Genomic DNA, 13,870 nt, shown 5'->3' with positions numbered 1-13,870 from the left:
TCTGCTAATTTTTAGGGCCACATGTGAAACATTTACAAATTTTTCACATGTGGCCCTAATCCTCTTCCGTAAAGATTCCTTTCACTTCCAACAGTTTTTTTTCTTCTTCTTTTTTATTGAACATTAGTCATGTACAAACAACAATGGCAAATTTTGCATCAGAGGCATTTTATTCACACACACAAAAAAAAGTTTAAAGCAAATGAGTAAATACAGAAGCAAACAAACTGAAAATGACATGGTCATCTTAAACTAACATAAACTAAGAGAAAAGTTTTAGGGCTTTTTTTTGTCCATATTTTTTTTAAAGATTTTTCATAAGCTCATTCTTCCAAGTTTTGTCTTAATAAATCTACATTTATGGATACAATATTTGCTTGATAGCATTACATTATTTACAGCAAATTCCAGGTTATTCACCTCCATAAATACACCAACTTTAATTGTCTCTGCAGTAGATGGTTGCACCATTATACACTTCCAACAAAACAATCACAAAGACAAAGTTAAACTGTATCTGATTTTTATTTCCTTTCTTACAAACATCTAGTAGTCAAGCTATCTGCACACCTTCAAAGTCTTCTTGGCAGGTGCAAAAGGATAAAGACAGTACTAAATAGAACAGAAAAATTCCATGCACACTGCCTTGCAATACACAGCGCTTTATTGCTGAGCTTTCGGTCTTAGGCCATCATCAGAGAAAAGTGAAAGCTCAGCAATAAAGCGCTGTGTATTGCAAGGCAGTGTGCATGGAATTTTTCTGTTCTTTCTTACAAACATAAAAAATAGAGGCGAATGGTCTTGCTAACATATCATTTAAAGAACAAGTGAAGGAAGATGGTGATGAATTTGGCAGTGAAAGGCAGTACATGAAAATGTTCACGTATTATGCTGGCTTCAAGTGCTGTCGAAAATTTTGATATTATAAGTTGAATGCACATGAATGATCCAACAAAGTGGAAAACATCTTGTGTTGACGAGATGTGAGGTTTAGGCTGCAGAGAGGATGGAAGTCATGTCAACAGCTGATGGTAAAAGAGATGTGTTTAAATATTACATGATATTTATTGAAATTCTGTACTTAATACTCTATTTTCACTCTCTGTTTAATTTAACATGTCATGCATTTTTGTGCAGAATTGTAAGTTGTTATTTTGGTGTTGAAGACACAACAGTTGCAAATACTGTTTAGCCTAAAGTGTCTTTATAGTGCAACAAGACCTACAAGTCTACAACAAATATACATCAATGTACATCAATTAAAACATCAATTAAATTGCCTGATACACATTTCTGCTGCAACATAAAGTAGCTCAATGACTCTTGATTTCTGAAATAGAACAAATGCTTCCAAAAAATATATATAAGTTTGTTGCAGGGTCTATTTTGTTATTATTATCAACCAAAAGCACTTCAATGCATGACAAGTCTTGATTACACTGCGCACTTGAAGGCAGCGTTATTGTATGTCATACAAAGTCACCATCAATGAGAAACACAGGATTGATATTACAGTAGAAGTATTGAAACAAAGTTTAATTTTGTCAGACTTATTACTGTCAGTGAAGATTATCATCTTAATCTCTTTTTCATGATTATTTTTTAAGACATTGTTACTTTATTAGACAGCATACAATGGAGAGTGAGGATATCTATACTTTTAAATTACTTTTACAGCGTTTCTACGACATCATACAGTAAACTGTGGACAAAGACAAAGACAATATACATTTTGGATTACCGTGAAGGCATTTCTCGTTTATTAGACAGTATAGAGTGGAGAGTAATAGAGAAGACAGAGGAATGATTGCAAAGTCGTGCATCAGATTCGAACCCTCAACCTCACAAACACTTGATACACACTTAAGCTTTACCACCAATTTAAATTGATAACAGTTTGAATGAGGTCAATACCAGGGAAGTCCATGGCAATGACACCAAAGCATGGTCTGGGATGATTAGGGTAAAACTGCCTCAAGTACTGATTAAGCCACGGGTTTACCTTTTCAGCCACCCTTTTCGGAGTTAGAAACATGCCCCAGAATGTACCGAAGCCAGTACCGCTAGAGTAGGTGAGAACAATATTATCGCCTCCAAAAGCTTCAGCGGCTTGGTTCAAGTGTTTAATTATGGCGTTGTCTTTATCTTTAATGTTGTTAACCTTATTGCCATCTTTACTCTCTGTATCTATGAGAGGGATTCCTAGCGTGAAGGTGCTTTTCTGTACAAAGACTATTTTCCCCCTGACCTGACCCATGGTGGGCATTCCAGAGTTCACCCAAACATGCTTGTCATTGCCAATCAGACTCTGCACCATTTGATTGACACTGTCTTTTTCAAAGGACTCTGGTTTGACTCGGATGATAACGGCCTCAGTCTTAAACTCTGACAGGAAGGCTTGCACGGTGTCCAGGACCTCCTTGAAACTGCTGTGCTGGTACATCACCCCGTGCATGACGTACATGGTGTTGCCCAGCGCAAACACTTTGAGATCCAGGTAACGTATGCCGACCCTCAGCTGATCCTTCAGGGACAACACCTGGCATTCGGCCTCCGGGCCTCCGTGGAGGGCCATGCTGTCGTGGGTGCCAGGGATGGTGAGGAGAGAGAGGTCACGGAAGTCCTCAATGCCCGCCATCCAGGGAATGTTGTAGGATCCCGGGAGTACAAGGTTTCCATTGTCGTTGAAGAAAAGGTCCTTTCCGTGGCACAGAATCCTAGAGATAGAGATTTAAAGATAAATCAAAATCCTGTGAGGGATGCTAACTCATATACCACCAAGTTGTAACACCCATATACCATAATCTAATAAATAAACACATTTGATGATTATACTTACATGAGAGACAGCACCGTATAGGGGAAAAGCAGATTTTTGTGACTGGTCTTCATTCTCACAGACAAATCAGCACTCTGTCAAAGGGTTTGTAAGAAGAAAGTTATGTTTTTACAGCTTGTTCATTAATTTCAATGTACAAAGATAAGCCTTGAGTATCTTCATCTGAAACAGCCTATGATCCAAGGTAAGCTTACACTTGTAAGGTTTTAATTAACAGTGTCAGCGAAAATGTTCCAGATTTGCTACCATACCTTACAGTTCGGAAGATTTCACAGCTCACACACTGCAGCGGTCAGGATTGGGGAACTGTCTGAGTAGTGAACTCAACAAAATCCATAACTTATATTGCTTGGTTATCTGCAATATTATAGGTGTGGACCAATAATATCAATCATATGATATCGACTTTTTGTTTGTGGTTAATTCAGGTCAGTAGAGCGTGTTTGTATTTCAGATTGTGCTGTTTGCTTCCAGAGTATTTGAGAAGGTGGATCCCTTGAGAAAGTCCTTGTGAAAAGAAATTAGGCCAGATTGGATTTGATTTCTTTATTGCTTTGCTGATAGAAAACAGAAATTATCTTGAATGTAGCCACACCAGTGCAACAAGAAATGATAAATACAGCATTTGGCAGTAATCCACTAGACCGTACAATAAGAGCCGAAGGATCAAAGTGTATCAGCTTCCCCATAGATTTAGTGACATTTTTAAGTTTGCCAATAGGTTCTGACTGACCAAAACTTTATCATAGATAGAGTGATAACAGGCAAAGATTGGGCAATAGTAATGAATTACATGTATCCAAGTTGGCTGGAAACGATAAACATTTTCTGAAATATTTTGTTAAAATACGCTATTGAGAAACATGTTTAAAGGGGAAAATGCACTTATCCCATGCAAAAAAGAGCTATAGCAATCCTGTAAGAAATATTATCAGGATTCTAACTTTGAGACATTACTTTTGAAAGTATTACTGTTACTTTTTAAAATAAGTAAGTAGCATGCTGTATTTCATGTTTAGAGCTTCTTTCTTTGCCTCCAAAATCTAGACAAGGTCAAGACTTTATCAAGGATTGTTTCCAAATACACATGTACAGAAAAACCTGGGTTACAAGCACAAATAGAAATGGGGATATCAGGCATCCCTGTCTGATAACCTCTCCCAAGACAAGAACCTTGATGAGTTGCTGTTTGCAAATTTAACTGTTTCATCCAGAGTATAAAGTCTCTATGACCCAAATTTAAAATATTTCAAAATCTTGAATATAATAATATGCTCCATCAAAAAATAAGATCAAGCCACCCTCATTATGGCACTCTGTTTTAACATTTAATCACTGAGGCTTACTAGTAAAAACGTACTTTCAACTAGTTAAAATTATTTTGTAGCCAGTAAAAATGTATTTACAACTAGTTAGAATGACAATTTAAGATATCTGTAAAACAATTCTTACTAGTTATTAAGACATGTTGACATGTAGCAGTTACAATTCAACTAGTCAAAATTGATTTACACATATCTTTAATTCAGCAACTGATATCAGTAATCTCGTTGCTACTAGTGAAAATGAGGGTTAACTTTTATTCTGTTTTTACATGTCAAAAAAGCATTTCAATTAATTGCAATGTCATTTGAAGTCTGATCCACAAAGTCAATGTAATCTTTAAGGTCAAGAATTAATCTAATGTTGTTACAAATATGTCAGCCCTTCATAAAACTAGCATGTGACAGATGAATTATGCTATTAAGAGCCACTTTAATCTATTTGCAAATATTAATGCAAACAAATTTACATCATTGTTTAACAAGGTTGGGCCTCCAAATACCTAATGATAATATATCTTTATTTGGTTTAGGTATCAGTGTAATACATTGCATAGGGAGGGAGGTAATTCACATTTAATTATTGGCTCATTTATACTGCCAGTAAGGCTGAGCTCAACCTGAAACATTTTATAGAATGCATTAATCAATACATCATTACCCGGAGATTTATTATTTTTGAGTCTGTTAATGCTTTTACCTCCTTAAGACACAGATCCTCATCACAAATATTTCTAAATTCCTCAATGACAAACTTAACATTGTCAAATCTCTCTTTGCTATCTGCACAAAGGTCGAAGACATCACGTTACACAAGCCACCAAAAGGTCTCTGATGAATTGTTTACATACTAAGCGCAATTAAAGTACTTTATGATTAGAAAACCTTTTATGAATTCTGCTAGACTCATTCTGACGCATTCCTCAGTCTGATTATTCATAGCATTCTTCATGTAAAAGGTTTTTAAAGAGTTGATGGCTGATAAGGACATTGTTAAACGTCACACAGATAAGGGTGGCACCATTGTTGTGCAAAACTAAACCTTATAGGATAAATTAACTTCTAAGACAGTTATGTAATGACAATAAACTTCTTTTTAGATGCGAAGCAACTCATGGACCTGTAAAGTAACCCAGTCCCTCCCTCCCTCCCTCACTATTGTTAGCCTATCTGACCCCTAGTGGCCGTTTGGAGGCATGGCACTATACAGACACTGAACCAGCATCATTCACTCGCCTCCTCTCTGCAAAACTGTTGAGCTGTGTGGGCTGCGTCGCATCCATGACACTGTGTTCTTGTTATCTTGTGAACAGGAACTTTTTAAGTGTAAAGCCATTTAAAAAAAAAAAAATCATAATTCATGCTGTAAAGGGTTGAGCAATAGTGATGTCTAACGGTGTGATCCGACCCTGAGGTTTGGTAGTGAAACCAAGACTGTAGCCTATTGAAACAAGCTTTACCTTCAGACACATTAACAAAGATGGGAATATTACGATACACCCTTCCCAAAATTCATAGGATTTATTAAACCCTCCAGGTCAATACTGTGTCCAGAAAGTAGCTAGTCTATGCTTGAACCTCTTTCCCAGTTTGTGGATTCTCACATTTGTGCGTAGCCTACATTGTCTTCCCATCTGAAAGACCAAAAGTAGCCTATAAAATAGCCTAGTACCCTACTGCAATAAACAGGGAACACAGCATGCCAAATACTTACTACAAAAATGCAACTGTAATCCTAAAAGTAACGGATTTGCTATGATATAGTCATATAAACAGAAAATACATCATTACCACGTAGTTATAATCGAGTAACTGTAATTCTGTAATAACGCCACTAGGCTTCACTGTTGTGATTCTCGGTAACAGTTGCTGCTTTGATCTCAGCTTTGCAAATCTTGTCGGTTCGGATGATGCTAATGATGCCTTCACGTGCTGTCGGAAATATAAAGACGTGCTGAGCCCAAATTATCGAGGTGGTAAAAGACGGGGAAAACGCTGAGTTTTGTATGGTGCATCAGTTTCTAAGATGTGATAAACGTTTGTAGCTAGTAGTTCTGTGCCGGTTGATTTCTAAAATAAAACAGCAGCCGAGAAAAACTATTGGAGTTACGAGGTCGATTATATTACTGTTACCAGCTAAAGGCACTGAACGCTTGACAAGTCGTAATTTCAATTTCCTATCTCGGAAGTGGGAGTTTACGAGGAGTTGTTGAAGGCAGCATAAGGAGTAGTAAAGATGGCGGAGAACAGCGGTACAGACCCTACTGTGGATGCCAACGTAGATAAAAATGTTGCTGATGGAGGGACTATGATCGTGGTCACTGTCAAAACCCCGAAAGATAAAGAGGAGATTGCGATTTCGGAGGATTCTTCTGTCGCCCAGGTATGCGAACTAACCGTTTTTACATCTGGCAATGCAAGTCATGCTATGAGTCAACGCTGGTTAGCTCGGCTCGCGTTAGCCAGTGCTAAACCTACTAACGTCTGCGGGCAGTCTGGAAAATAACTTCAAATCAGAAAGCTACTTTGTTGTCACATAGGGTGGTCGTTTACCTTGACGTATTTATCGATGGGTAGTCAGGTTTGTGCACTATCAACGATCGGTTAACGTTAGATTGCAAACACTAAAGATAAGGTAGCACATCAGAGCTAACGTCATAGCTGTGGGACATTGCGACATCCAAATTTGTTAGCTAAGTTAAGATAACACTGAAATGAAGTTGTTTGGTGGTTAATGCTGTCTTAAAGCCACATTGAAGTGTATGTTTGTAATCTTCAGTTCGTTCAAAAATGATAGCGACGGGTTATCTACCTGTCTAACGTTCAACCTGAGGAACAGGTCAGCCATTGCTAGACGTATCTCGATGAGGGGGCGGGGTATTACCACTGGTTCTTGACCAACATTAGCTAACAATATGATAGAGACCCACTAAACCATATGGTTGCCTTTTTGCTGCCTTTAACTACTGTGCAACTTGCTTCACCAACCCCCCTTATGCCATTCGTCCAGTTTAAACAAGAGATATCCAAGAGGTTCAAGGCCAAGCAGGAGCAGCTGGTGTTGATATTTGCTGGGAAGATCCTGAAGGATGGAGATACTCTAAACCAGCATGGCATCAAAGACGGGCTCACTGTTCACCTTGTTATCAAGACTGCTCCAAAGTAAGTCTATACCATGATACAAAAATAAATCTTTAGGTTAAGTAAAAAGGCCCATGCCTGTTACGGTTTTGTTTGATGTGCTTTCGCTTTGTCTCTTCAGATCCGCAGGTGGCAGTTCATCTCAGACGTCAAGCTCCAGTTCTGCTACACCTCAAGCCAGCAGCAGTAACACCAACCCCAACACCAACCCCAACACCAACCCCAACCCCACCACCAACCCCAACACCAACACCAACACCAACACCAACACCAACACCAACCCCCCTGCAGCAGCCAGCACAGGAAGTGGCACAGGTCCGACACCAGCACAGCCTGTTAACATGCTGAGTAAGAATTTACTGCTTTTCACACTGTAATGAGGCATTTCTTCATGATTACAATCAGTATTACATAGATTTATGCAAGAGTATATGTTTTCCGGTTACCCAACATATCATTCTTGAATGAATAATTGGGAAACGATGAATGGAAATCCCTAATGGCAAATCCGTACTGAGTGAGTGGCCCAAGAAGTTCAACTAATGCCACGTTCACGTCATATTGGATTTACCATTAAATGAGCTGCAGACAGTGAAAAATCAGCCTCCAAGTGGTAATTACAAGCAGAACATGGGGAATTTTTTGTGGGCTCCAATATCTCCCAGTTAGCGTCAGGAATTGCATAAGTGTGTCAACACAGATGGTAAATGTGGCAGTGAATCTGGTGGTGTCAGCAGTCCGAGGTAATAAAGATCAAAATTATGTTAATTTCACACAAATACCGGTAGTGCAGTTAGTTTACGGTTTACGGAGTAAAAATTATTTTGGATGTGGGTGTTCCAATGAATTAAGCGCATGAAAGCTTCCAAGTTGTGGCAACGAGATGTCATTCTGTTTTTACCTTTCTTCCAATACACCGTGAACTGGGCAATACATAGTATAATATCAATATTGTTATATGAGACTAGATATCATCCGTGATTTTGATTATCGTAAATTTCCTCGTGTGTAAATATCTTATGAAAGCACAAATACTCATCCCCAAAATATTGTCACATTAAAGATATCGAGGTCTTCTGTCTAAAATATTGTGATTGTGATTTTGTCAATATCGCCCAGCCCTAACATGAACGCAGCATAAATACGAGCCACATACAAAAACTTGTGGCCTGTGATGGTTTAGTAGTTAAAACCCCAACCTGAAATCTGAATTCAAATGCACACCCTTTAGCTTTGGATTGGATCCCATCAGATCCTTTTCTCCCTCGTCTCCCCTACTGTGTCTTTTTTTATTCTGTAGGTAGATGGCATAGCACAATCCCACAAAAAGCCATTTCCTAACCCTTAGGCCAGGCCCTCCTCAGTACACACACACCTGCCAGTAACTAATCTCCCGTGTTGCCCCTCCCCCTCAGGTGGGCTCAGCGACCTGTCCGGCTTGTCCGGCCTTTCAGGCCTTGGTATGGGTTCGTCCAACTTCATGGAGCTGCAGCAGCAGATGCAGAGGCAGCTGATGTCCAACCCGGAAATGCTGTCACAGATCATGGAGAACCCGCTGGTCCAGAACATGATGTCCAACCCAGACCTGATGAGGCAGATGTTTGTGGGCAATCCTCAGATGCAGCAGCTCATGGAGCGCAACCCCGAGATTTCCCACATGCTGAACAACCCTGAGCTCATGAGACAGGTGAGAGCAGAGCTTCATGTTAGAGATGATGATTATTATTATTAGGGAGTCTGTGATGTAGAGAGAGGTCCCCCTCGCTTTGCTTGTTTTGTCGTCTCTCTAAATCACCTCCGTCCTTCCTGGTACTTTCCTCCTGTACTTGTCTGCCCAGTCCCCCTGTCTTTTACCATTTCTGCCTGAGTCTTATTTCTTTACCTAGCACTTTTCTATTACACATGACCAGTCTAGGGATACAGGAATATTTGTTTCATCTGTTCTGCTGTGATTTGGACCCTTGTTCTCCTGACTATTGGCTGCTTGTAAATTTTTGATGATGGTTACATATTCTGTTCTGCTTGTGCTGTTTAGTGTCATATTTTCTTAGAGAGTATATCCTACAAGACATGCACATAATGATCCGAGGTGTAACTTGAAGGACCAGTTGAAGAAATATTTAGGAAAGTAAAGGAAAATGAGCAATAGTCATGTTAGACATACAATGACATACAGTATTCAAAACATGGTACCTATCCCATTAAGAGTAAGCAAAGGATAACCCAGAGTTCCCGACTACAGATTCTTTTTTTTTTAAACATGTATTTATTCAGGGAAGATTTACTTATGTTCATATACTGTAGTTGTAAAGATTCACACCTGGGAGTGGGAGCTGCCCAGAATTTCCCTACAAGTGTGGGGATTCAAACTGATGGCCATCCAGTCAGAAGCCTGCGTCTTTAACCTCTAGGCTACCACAGAACTGTTGTTGTTGTTGTTATCTGAATCCACTTTTGCGTCAACAGACCATGGAGTTGGCAAGGAACCCAGCAATGATGCAAGAGATGATGCGTAACCAGGACCGGGCGCTTAGCAACCTTGAGAGCATCCCTGGAGGTTATAATGCTCTACGGAGGATGTACACAGACATCCAGGAGCCTATGTTCAGTGCTGCTAGGGAGCAGGTGGGCTGTAACTGCCTGTTATTTTTGTCTGGGCTTAAATGCTTTCTAGTGAATCAGTCCGTAAGGCAAAATTTGAAGCAGAAAGGCCTTTTGATCAAGGCTATTCTTATAAATCGTGATTATTTCAATCTGTCATAGTTTGGAAACAACCCTTTCTCTGCCTTGGGGAGCAACGCAGACAACTCTGGAGTGCAGCCGTCCAGAACGGAGAATAGAGAGCCTCTACCGAACCCCTGGGGACCCCCGGCGACATCGGCGTCGGAGAATCGGGGAACGGCCAGTTCCACAACTTCCACCTCCGCAGGGGGCGCTGCCCCCAGCGTCTCCAACCCCCTGGGCATCAATGCCATGGGCCTTGGCAACGGTAAATAGTTACAGATCCTCTGAAGAGGTAACCACATGTGCTTAAAAGGCCCTGACTGGCCCTGGTGTCTTAAGTCACAATGAAATAAAAAACGACTTGTTCAGCTTATTAGCTTATTCTCCATGTCACAACATACATCTGTTTAACAATAAATACCCCCAAAAATTACATTATTCTTGTATTTCTATATCACAATCCCATTATTTTTCCTGCCTAGAAAACAACATATGTTTAGTGCTTACTTCATGGTGTACCAGTAGGTGTATATAATTCCAACCAATAATACCATCACAGAGTTTTAAACACTCAAACCTGCCCACATTTGAAGAGTCCCCCCCCCCCCCCATGTAATGTCCCACCCCAACATCCGGTTTCAACTGGAAAGACGTTAAATTTCAAGACGCCGTCAAAATAGCCTTGTCAGCTTAAGAATGCTCACCTGTTAAATAATAAACCAATGGAAGATATACTTTAGATAATACTAAAAAGGAAACAAAATTGTATTTCTTTTTTTATTTGTTTTTTCACATACTGCTCACTGTCCTCTGCCCAGGTGTCTTCAGCAGCCCTGGTATGCAGAGCATGATGCAGCAACTCACAGAGAATCCACAGCTGATGCAGAACATGATGTCAGCACCATACATGCGCAACATGATGCAGTCGATGGCACAAAATCCAGACATGGCGTCACAGGTCTGCACAGCGTTCGTGTGGGGTTTTTTTAAGGGCTGATAAAGAGCAATATGTTCTTGGGTGGGGTAGTGGGGTTTAGGGAGGGCAATGGTTTCATTCATTTGAATGTTGTGGTTTTGAGAATTTGGGTCACATGTTACTTAATCTTTCTCAGGCTTTGTTGAACAACCCTCTCTTCGCTGGTAACCCCCAGTTACAGGAGCAGATGAGAAATCAGCTTCCTTTCTTTCTCCAGCAGGTTAGGTTTCTCACACTGAACTTTGATTCATTCCAGTGGTGCAATGTCATTAATTATATTAGTGATTTAAAATGAGCTTGTCCATAAATAACAGACATTGATATTGATATCAATTGATACTGATGAATTGTAAGGATAATGAAGTTAATGACACTGATATTACTCCTACTACTAATGATAATAATAATGTGATAAGAAATAAGAAACGTTATATAGCAATTTTCACAAGAGTTCCAAAGTGCTTTACAGACAATAAGATAAATTTAAAAAAAGCTAAAAAGATAAGCAATGAAAATGCAGGACAGTTAAATTGAATAAAAAGCAGGATTACAGAAGAATAAAATGGGCAACTATGTGAATATAGTGGGTAAAACAAATTACATAAAAGCCTGTGTTAAACTGTTTTCTATACAGAAGTAATTTGTTTAAGATGTGTAAGTCGATATGTTTCTCTTGAATGAAAGCGGAGTTTTAATTTGATTTGACCTGTGTCGTCTGTCATTGAGCAGATGCAGAATCCTGAAGCTCTGACTGTTATGACGAACCCCAGAGCGATGCAGGCCCTCATCCAGATCCAGCAGGGCCTGCAGACCTTACAGACTGAGGCCCCGGGGCTCATGCCAGGGTACGGACATCAGCCACACTGCTCACCTCTCTGCTCCAAGTCAAATACGTTAGCCTGCATTATTGTCTCAGTCTGGGTGGACCCGCTTGGAAGTGAAATTACTCTAATCGGGGTTCCTACAGTCATTGAAGACCTGAAAAGTAAATGTCTCCTAAACAGCAGTGCACTCCATCCAGAGAAAGCTGGACTGACCAACGTCAGATATTTTCTTCTCTCGTCCCTTTGTTATCCTTTGGTATAAAGCAATCACAGACCAGCCGGGTTGGTAAATAGGAGTGTGCGGTGTGCCATTTACTGAGGTCACATTACATGATTTCTGTGTAGAGAAGTTAAACTTTTTTGAACAGTTACTTACCTCTCTGTACCGCTTGGAGCCGTCAACGTGCCACCTTGCCTAGTGTAGCTTTGATGTCCAGCTTGGATGCAAGTAGATCTAGTTATTTTTGGAAATAATAACCCAAATAATAAATATTCTTATTCCAATTGATAGTTGATAATGACAAATATCTCTAATGGAAATTGCACTATTTTATCATGGACTAGTCATTTGAAAATCACACAATGTGATTCATAAAAATCTGTAGAAACCCTGTGAAATGTATCTAGAGTGTGTTTTGTTTTGACAAATTTCTCTCCTGTCCCCCTAGCTTGATTCCTGGAGGTCTTCCAGTTGTTCCTCCCACCACAGGGGGCAGTGTTCCTCCAGAAAACCCTCCTGCCTCAGCACCAGGATCCAGTCCCACCTCAGCTACCAGTCCCTCTCAGCAACAGCAACAGCTCATGCAGCAGATGTTACAGATGTTTGCAGGCGGAGGGCCATCAGTATGTTTCATCTACCTGCACTAACTTTGTCTTCTTTCCTATTTCTCAGAACCATAGCAATAGGTTCTCAATAACCAAGGTTTGACTTGTTGTTAACTAGCAATTTGTCACATTTCCGTCTGGCAATTAAAGCATTTGTCTCTCAGCTACCTCCTTAAACAACTTGTTAGCATTGCTAGCGTTTTTCTTTGAAACCAATGGGTAACGCTAGCTGAAAGGTGATAGTGGCTTGCAACACCGATTGTTTTGAATGCGTAAAGTTAACAGCATTAACAAGCCATTTTACAGTAAGTTGAAATCCAAATGCATTTCCACGCATTTTGGCACTTGCCTGGTGAAGCAAAAATAATAGAGAAAGTGTTTGTCATAAACCTTGGTTGCCGGTATCTCTAACCCAAATAACCAATTAGGATAGTAGTTGGCCAACACAAGACCGTGGACAGCTGTTCAAAACTTTGAAAGTCAAACAGACAGTGACAAATACTGGTTGTGGAAACTGCACTAATATGACAATGTGTTGGATTGGTGTATGTATTAGTTGCCAATATCTGACATTACACCAATACATTTCCCCACATTTTAACAAGTGCCCGGTAAAGAAAAATAAAACTAAAATTCAAAATGTCAATCCCTCTCCAGAATGACCGACAGTTTCAAATTCTGCGTCTCAATAGAGAGATGATATAATAGGTATTGGTGGCTCGGGCGAAGTGTTGGTACGCTAACAAATTTTCAAACAGAAAAGTCACCACACACTCAAGATGTGATGCATAGATTTATTTTGACATAACATAACATGTGCTGCTGAAACGTTGGCCACCAATATTGATGATGTCTTGTCTGATTATATTTAGAAAAGCAAATGTATGTCAAATGTTTGTTTGGTGAAATGTTAAAAAAAAGGCATGGAGAAAAGTCTAGTTTAACAAGTGGTATTGCAACCGGGATCAGAATCTCCAAAACTTCCAAAGATATCCAGCACTATTTCAATATCCAGTATCTGACTTTGTGCCTCATCTCCTCCGTCACAGCCTCAGACCCCGGAGGTTCGTTTCCAGCAGCAGCTAGACCAGCTCAGCGCCATGGGCTTCATCAACCGCGAGGCCAACCTGCAGGCACTCATCGCTACAGGAGGAGATATCAACGCTGCCATCGAGAGACTGCTGGGCTCCCAGCCCTCCTAACTCACCCAGCCCAGAGG

The 13,870-nt window shown here is 40.1% G+C and overlaps 2 protein-coding genes across 2 annotated transcripts; one reads left to right on the top strand and one right to left on the bottom strand.

Annotated features, from left to right (window-relative positions):
- Nucleotides 1–1,870: 1,870 nt before the first annotated feature.
- On the bottom strand, nt 1,871–2,892 carry LOC139644598 (1-phosphatidylinositol phosphodiesterase-like). Its single transcript, XM_071520028.1, has 2 exons — nt 2,840–2,892; nt 1,871–2,717 (listed from the first exon to the last, which is right to left on the bottom strand). The coding sequence occupies exons 1-2, from the start codon at nt 2,890–2,892 to the stop codon at nt 1,871–1,873; spliced, it is 900 nt and encodes a 299-aa protein (XP_071376129.1).
- Nucleotides 2,893–6,397: 3,505 nt separating this feature from the next.
- ubqln4 (ubiquilin 4) lies at nt 6,398–13,870 on the top strand. Its single transcript, XM_071520034.1, has 11 exons — nt 6,398–6,544; nt 7,172–7,323; nt 7,424–7,650; nt 8,718–8,989; nt 9,769–9,927; nt 10,066–10,291; nt 10,845–10,984; nt 11,139–11,222; nt 11,732–11,847; nt 12,495–12,669; nt 13,701–13,870. Exons 1-11 carry the CDS (start codon nt 6,398–6,400, stop codon nt 13,851–13,853), a joined length of 1,851 nt encoding a protein of 616 aa, XP_071376135.1. The 3' UTR covers nt 13,854–13,870.

This window comes from Centroberyx affinis, unplaced genomic scaffold (assembly GCF_046629955.1).
Source record: "Centroberyx affinis isolate AG114_WGS23_722 - 3 ecotype Tasmania unplaced genomic scaffold, CSIRO-AGI_Caff_v1 ptg000759l_1, whole genome shotgun sequence".
In the NCBI taxonomy this organism is placed as follows: domain Eukaryota; kingdom Metazoa; phylum Chordata; class Actinopteri; order Beryciformes; family Berycidae; genus Centroberyx; species Centroberyx affinis.
The sequence above is the reverse complement of the archived record's forward strand: the minus strand, read 5'-3'. Positions and strand labels throughout refer to the sequence as shown.

Bases quoted from the DNA above. Each gene is read 5' to 3' on its own strand.
- LOC139644598 (XM_071520028.1), bottom strand. From the start codon at position 2,892: ATGAAGACCAGTCACAAAAATCTGCTTTTCCCCTATACGGTGCTGTCT. The intron at 2,718-2,839 runs GTAAGTATAATC...CTCTATCTCTAG, and splicing joins TATACGGTGCTGTCTCTCAT to GATTCTGTGCCACGGAAAGG.
- ubqln4 (XM_071520034.1), top strand. From the start codon at position 6,398: ATGGCGGAGAACAGCGGTACAGACCCTACTGTGGATGCCAACGTAGAT. The intron at 7,651-8,717 runs GTAAGAATTTAC...CCTCCCCCTCAG, and splicing joins ACAGCCTGTTAACATGCTGA to GTGGGCTCAGCGACCTGTCC. The intron at 10,292-10,844 runs GTAAATAGTTAC...TCCTCTGCCCAG, and splicing joins TGCCATGGGCCTTGGCAACG to GTGTCTTCAGCAGCCCTGGT.